This window comes from Tribolium madens, unplaced genomic scaffold (genome assembly GCF_015345945.1).
Source record: "Tribolium madens isolate multiple individuals breed KSU strain unplaced genomic scaffold, Tmad_KSU_1.1 Scaffold_19;HRSCAF=116;Tcas5.2_LG9, whole genome shotgun sequence".
NCBI classification, from domain to species: domain Eukaryota; kingdom Metazoa; phylum Arthropoda; class Insecta; order Coleoptera; family Tenebrionidae; genus Tribolium; species Tribolium madens.
Window position 1 is genome coordinate 17,392,239 of NW_025400983.1, and position 7,561 is coordinate 17,399,799.

The 7,561-nt window shown below is 30.1% G+C and overlaps 1 protein-coding gene across 1 annotated transcript in view; it reads right to left on the reverse strand.

Annotated features, from left to right (window-relative positions):
• LOC123012158 (protein bassoon-like) overlaps positions 1-6,966 on the reverse strand; it is a 14,651-nt gene extending 7,685 nt beyond the window's left edge. The window contains exon 1 of the mRNA XM_044409987.1: positions 6,865-6,966. Within this exon, the coding sequence (XP_044265922.1) occupies positions 6,865-6,966 (102 nt within the window). The remainder of the gene's footprint in view (positions 1-6,864) is intronic.
• Between the last annotated feature and the right edge of the window lie 595 nt (positions 6,967-7,561).

A 7,561-nucleotide genomic window follows, 5' to 3' on the forward strand; every position in this document is an offset into this window, starting at 1 on the left:
TGAGTTTTAACAGTCTTTGTGTAATCATCGTACAGTGAAAATATAAGTTTTAGTTAGTTGGTACAATTATCGTGATATCGTAATAATAAAAGTGAAAGATAGACGCATGAAAAAGCAAGTATGTCTTCCACAGTGAGCTCTTTAGCTAAACGTTCTTTAAATTTAATTCGTGAATACATTAGTAAAATAAAAACTTTAGATGAAATTAATTCGTTTTTGAAATATATTAATAGGAGTGTTAAAATAGTCACTAAAGCTTTAGAAAATAAAATTCATGAAACTAACATACTCGAGAATCCACATTCTTTGGAAGCCAGACTTGCTCATTTGAAATACTATCGTTTACAATTGAAAAACTTAGAAAAGATTTAAATGAGAGTAAAGTTGGTGAAGGATTATCAACTACAACAAAAAAAGCATGTAATCAAAATGTTTTATGGCAAGATTTAGAGTCCTGTTTTAAAGGAAGAATTCGCTGTGGTTTCTTGCAAATATTAGTATAAAAGACCCAAAAATATTTTTCCAACAAGCATATAAAAGTTTTTTATTAAAAATTAAAAAGGAATTATCAAAATCAATGCTAAAAGTTAATGTTGTGTTTTCAGCCAACTTTATAAAACCAGACACTTTGGAAATAGATTTAAAAACATTTTCAACTAAAAATAATTATATAGATTCAACTACTAAGGAGGTCTGGAGGTACCAAACTTTAGAAAAAAAAAACGTTGTGTAATAAATGTACAAAATAATGATGAATTTTGCTTTCTTTGGTCAGTTGTATCTGCACTATTTCCTGCAAAAAATAATCCTCACAGAACATCATCATATCCAAATTTTGAAAATGTTTTAAAGTATGATAATATTGATTTTCCCATAACAATTAAAAATATTGAGCAATTTGAAAAAATGAATAATTTATCTATTAATTTATATTGCATTGAGAAAAAAAATATTTCCAGTACGTTTAAGCAAGTATAATAAGAATAATGATAATATTATTTCTACAATCAACTTACTTATGCTACCAATAAACGTTATCTACTCATAGACATAAAACATTTATTCGTGAACGTTGTTTAAATTATTTTATATCAACAGATAAACCAACCATAAAATTCACTGTCAGGAGCTAAATCAGTATTCAGTTTCATTACCATATGATACATCTTTACAATTTAAAAATCATCATTATCAAGAAAAAGTGCCGTTTGTAATTTATGCTGATTTTGAAAGTATTTTAGAAAAATGTTCTCAAATTGATAATAATATTCAGAGTAAAACTATTCCACACCAAAAGCATATTGCTTATAGTATAGCTTATTATTTAAAGTGTTCTTATGACGATTCGCTTTCAAAATTTCAGTTGTACTGTAATCGAGATTGTATTGAGTGGTTTGCTAAGAAACTCAAACACATTGTCGAACAATGTAATGAAATATTTAAAAATATATTACCTATGGAACAACTGAGCTTTGATCAAGAACGTTTGTTTAAAGAGTGTAATATTTGTCATATTTGTAATAAAACTATTGAACCAAATCAAATTAAAGTTCGAGATCATCACCATTTAACTGGAAAATTTAGAGGACCGGCTCATCAACGATGTAATTTAAATTATCAAGATTCATATACGATACCTGTTGTGTTCCATAATTTGAGTGGATATGATGCTCATTTTATTATTAAAGAACTGTCAACAGCTTTTGCAGGTAATTTAAAATTAAATTTAAATTACTACCAATAAATAAAGAAAAATACATATCGTTTTCCAAATCAGTTGAAGGAACTAATATTACTTTTCGATTTATAGATTCGTTTCGTTTTATGTCTAAAAGTCTTGATCAACTGTCATCAAATTTAAAGGCTGAACAAAAAATAATAACACACAAATATTGTCATACAGAAGAAGAATTCAATTTATTAATTAAAAAAGGTGTTTTTCCATATGATTATCTTGATATCTGGGATAAACTTGAAGAAATAAAATTACCAACAAAAAAAGATTTTTATAGTATTATGCATGGCTCTGATATAACTGAAGATAGTTATAAACATGCAGAAACTGTGTGGCAGACATTTAAAATTCAAACATTAGGAGAATATAGTGATTTATACCTACGCACTGATGTTATTTTGTTAGTTGATGTTTTTGAAACTTTTAGGGAAACATGTTTGAATACTTATAAATTAGATCCACTTCATTACTTTACTCTTCTTGGATTAACTTTTGATGCTATGCTAAAATCAACCGGAATATGTTTAGAGCTCTTAAATGATATAGATATGATCATGTTTATCGAGCGGGGTATTAGAGGAGGTGTTTCACAATGTAGTAATAGATACGCAAAAGCCAACAACCAATACATGAAAGATGGATATAATCCAAATAACGAAACTTCATTTATCATGTATTTTGATGTAAACAATCTCTATGGTGCAGCAATGTCTCAGTATTTACCTTATGCTGACTTTCGATTTTTAGATGTCTTCAATATTACAGAAATTTTAAATACATCAGATACTTCGAGTGATGGTTATATAATAGAATGTGATTTAGAATATTCATTTTCTTTACATGATTTACATAGTGATCTACCTTTAGCACCATAACATTTAAGACCACCAAATTCCAAATCCAAATTACAGAAATTGCTATTAACATTATTTCCAAAAATAACTACATAATCCACTATCGCAATTTAAAAATGTATTTAAGACTTGATATGAAAATTACTAAAGTACATCGCGTTCTAACATTCAAACAAAGTCCATGGCTTAAAGAATATATTGATTTAAATACACGTTTAAGGCAGCAATCACAGAATGAATTTGAGAAAGATTTTTTTAAATTAATGATTAACGCTATCTATGGTAAATGTATGGAAAATGTACGTAAACATAAAGATATTCGAATAGTAACGAGATGGGATGGTAGGTACGGCATGCGGGATTTAATTTCAAAACCAAATTTTCATAGTTCAATTATATTTGAAGAAGATATGACAATAGTTGAAATGAACAAATTAAATGTGGTGCTAAATAAACCTATTTATGTTGGTTTTTGTATTTTAGATATTTCAAAAATATTTCTTTATGGATTTCATTATGATTATATTAAACATAAATTTGGTAGTAATGCAAAATTGGTTTACACAGACACCGATAGTTTAATTTATCATTTTAGAACTGTAGATATCTATAAACATATTAAAGAAGATATTCATCGCTTTGATACCTCTGATTATAAACCTGATAATAAATATGGTATTGAACTTAAAAACAAGAAATGTCCAGGATTAATGAAAGATGAAAATCATGGTAAAATTATGCTTGAATTTGTTGGCCTTCGATCTAAAATGTATTCATATGCAGTTGATTCAGACAATGAAAATGAAGAAGATAACTATGAAAATAATATCAATAAAGTAGCTCCACCTATAAAACGCAAAAAATTTGTAAAAAAATCAAAAGGATGTACAAAATCTTCTATTAAACAAATTACGTTTGATGATTATAAAAAATGTTTGTTTGATATAGATATCTTCCATAGTACACAAAGACTTATTAGATCCAAAAAACATACTGTATATTCTATAAAACAAGAAAAAGTAGTCTTAAGTCCATTTGATGATAAGCGTATATTGTTAAGAGATACTACAGATACAAGACCTTGGGGATATATTATTAATCCAACTTGAAGTGTGGGGGTGGGGGAAGGGTTATGTAAAGAAGTAATCTAATTGTAATGATTTAGTTGCAGTAAAAAATGTTTCATCACCAGTCCCAAGAATCTGAAGCAGAAGAAACTTTACTCGTGACTCGAAGTTATCAAATTGAATATGAAGCATTTGAAGCTCATCAACATGTATATGAAGTCAATTTTTATAAAACAATTAAGAACTATGAAGATGAACAACCAGTGCTGAGTTATCTACTTAAAAAAGAAGATTTYATAATTCCCGAAAATGCTTGGTTGTGGCTTGCTCGAAGTTATGCAGTTCCTCGTCTAAGGGATGTACATTTAATGATCAACAAAMAACTGAAGATGGATGAATATATTCAAAAATTATTAGATGACTTAAAGCATGCACAACGTAATTATATTAATTTTGATGAGTTGGAAAACTTTTTAACAAGTGAWACTAAACAATTTAAATTATATTTCTTAAAATTATTAAAAAATCGCAGTGATGGTTTCAAAATGATGCAATTTATCATTATTATAATATTCAAAATATTAAAACAAATTATAAAAAGACGTATGAATGTGTTAATACGTTTATTTGTGAAGCCAGTTATTTAGCTAATTATAAACCATTAAAAAGATTTATTGGAATTTTAACTATGACGGATTTATCATACAAATTCGATCCACTGGAGAATCGAAAACATCGAGAAATTTTGGACTGGTTAGGAAAAAACATTGCAAAAGGAGAAGAAGATCCCAAAGCACATTTAGGTTGGASCTCTGGAGGGGATTCAGCAAGATGGCCATCCACTAAAATGATTATAAGGGTACTTACAATTTGTTAACAATAGTTATGTAATGTTTTCTATTTTTCYATAATGTATTTTATTATGTTTGTGAAATAAAACAATATAGAAGTTTTATRTGTATTTTATTAAACAACTTTATCCTACATAGTAAAATTTATCCTACATTACCTAAGATACTAGAGATAACATATTAAATATTATATAACATATGAACAGCAACTTAAGGTTACCTTGATAGATACTTAAGATAAGCAAACATTAAAAAAACAAAACCAAAAAGGAAATAATGTAGTAAATATAATARTACATATTAAATTATTACACCACACGAACAACACCTTGAGCTGGAATATATTTCGCTACTCTATCATGTAGAATTAGACAATGAGCTGTAGTCTTCCCTGGGATGTTGGTTCTWGTCTCAAATTCAAGTCGAATGGAAACAGGACTTCTTTTGAGCACTTCGCTTTGCTTGGTGCAATCAACACCTACTATCGGCGCAATGGTCTTGAATTCTTGTGTGAAGATTGGTTCCCCCACTTTATCCAAAAATGATGCTTGGAATTCTATGAACATCTCATATAACGTCGCAAAAGAATTACTATTGAAATTTAAATTTAGGTTGTCATAAGGATACATTTCATCATTGAGATAGACTTTAACGTTTCTCAAATTACAAYGATCGAAGTGACTGTAATCTTTAGAAAGTTGATTTTTTCTATCAGTTTGAAGTCCAAAAAATATGTATTGTGGTTTTTCGATTGATGTTTTAATAGACCACGTATGTCGTTGAGTTGGCGGTAACAAAGGATACTCATGCAATTCTCTGCTTCTAAAATGAACATCTAGGTCACGATTTTTTGAAAACGTATCAATTAGACGTAAACGTTCTGCATCCAAAACTGTTATGTGAGGCATTTTCCAAAAGATTTTTGAAATGTTAATTTTCACGTTATGTACTGAGTCATCGCTAACAACTAGAGCATTTAGATCAGTATTACTTCGAACTAGAACAAGTTCTTGTCGAACATTCAATATTATTTTCCGAAAATCTTCACACAAACCCAATATTAGTCTCAATGGAATAACTACATTAAAGTAACCAGAGTCTTGATCAATAATTGTTAATGAAGATTTGGGAAACCATCCAGCATTTTGAAGTGCAACACTTTCATTAGCATCGTACGTTGCATAACCTTTCATAATTGAAGCTAAGCCAGGATTTCGTACTCTATCAACTACATTACCAGCAAACTCATATCTTACTTCATCAAACATTAACATTATACGATTATTAGCAAATCTGACGTTTGGTGAGAATATGGTTTCATGTTTATCATTTGTTGCGATTACTTTTCCTTCAATATACTCAACCAAGGAAGAGTATACACATCTTGATGTTCAATTGGTAATCGTATTTCATCATTCAAATTGAAAGAAGTGGACGCGTATGGTTGATGCGTTCGTTTTTCTGTTTTTCGTTGATGTATCAAAAACAGCTTTTTCATTTACATTTAATATTTCAAAGTTCATTATGGATACTTATATATGTCGTAGTCATTGGGCGAAATGCGTCATTCCGCGGAAAGCCTAGTCTTTGGCCGTACTGCCGGCAGACGCTGTAATCAAATGAATATTCCTTTGTTTGACTGAAATTTTACGTCATTTCAGGGATTGCCTACTTAATTCTCGTCAAACAAAGTAACCGGTTCAACCATTACATGTTACAGCGTTTGACGAAAGTGTATTTAGTCATTTGCTGAAAGCTTGAAATTTTATTGTGTAGTATTTCGGGCCGTAAAATTTAGTGATTGTTGGACTTTTCTTATTGAAAATGGATAATCATAAGAGTTTGTTTTATGACAAATTAAATGAATATGATTTGAAAAACAAAGATGCCAAAAAACCCTGGAATTATGAAGTAATGAAAGAGGTAAAAGACTTCTAACCTCAAAATACACCTTTATTTCAGTTGTACATATTTTAGACTGCAAAAGATATTTCTAAAGAATATATTTTTATTTTTGTTTAATTTACCCGAAGGCAAAAAATATATTTTAATCTGTTGTTTATGTCATGTACTTTCCGTTTTTTTGTATGATTTTATCAACCAAACAATTAATTAATTAAAAAGTGTAAGAATTCGTTGAATAAACATTATGTTGCGTTTCAAAGGGTATATAAAGGATAACAGGCCGCCACACCGGCAGATTCACTTGAGTCTCCTTCCGGACCTCTTCGGACGAAAATCACTAAGACCTCTCTTGGTGGAATAACTTCAGGACCTTTTCTGAAGGACTGTGCTCTTTGGACATCTTCAAAGAATACGGTCGACGGGACCTTCTTCCGTCGTTAAACCACACCTACCCCAGGACATCTTCTGGGAGCCGAGTTCACTTCTGAACACGGGCCACGGGATCCCTTCCGTGGTAAGGGCTTAACATCTGGGACTTTTCCAGGTGGTGTCATTTTCCTGGACCTCTTCAGGAAAACAACCGACGGGACTTTTCCCCTCAAATTCACCCGCGGAGGACCTCTTCTCCAAGGGCTAGGGTTCACTAGGTCCAAGTTAGAGTTTGTTAAATTACTTGTTTTATGTGTTGTTACTGTTGTTATAGTTACTAAATAAATTTCTCTTTTCAATCACCTGTGTTTAATTAAATCGAACCTCCCCATTCCTCTCCACTGTATAAAAACTGGTCGGAAAGGCATGTAGTGTAGACCTGGATAACATCTCCAAATAGTTCTTTTCCAACTTTTAGGAAAAAGTCGGTGGCGCCCGGTAAGTAAATAATAAAAGAAAAGGCATTACAATACAAAGTAATGTTTACTTAATTGACACCTTTTTAAAATCTATAAAAACTTTATATATCTCCAAATCTTCTTTTAATCGCTTCAAATTCAGCAAATGCAACTTTACTCGATCCTTGTACATTTTCTTCAAATTCTCCATTTGTTTTTGTTGATGAACTTTGAAACTTCGTAACGCTTATTTCTTCCAACCGTTGTTGCACTGTTTTGAATTATTTGAATATGATTATTATTGTGACGTGGGATTTTGAAT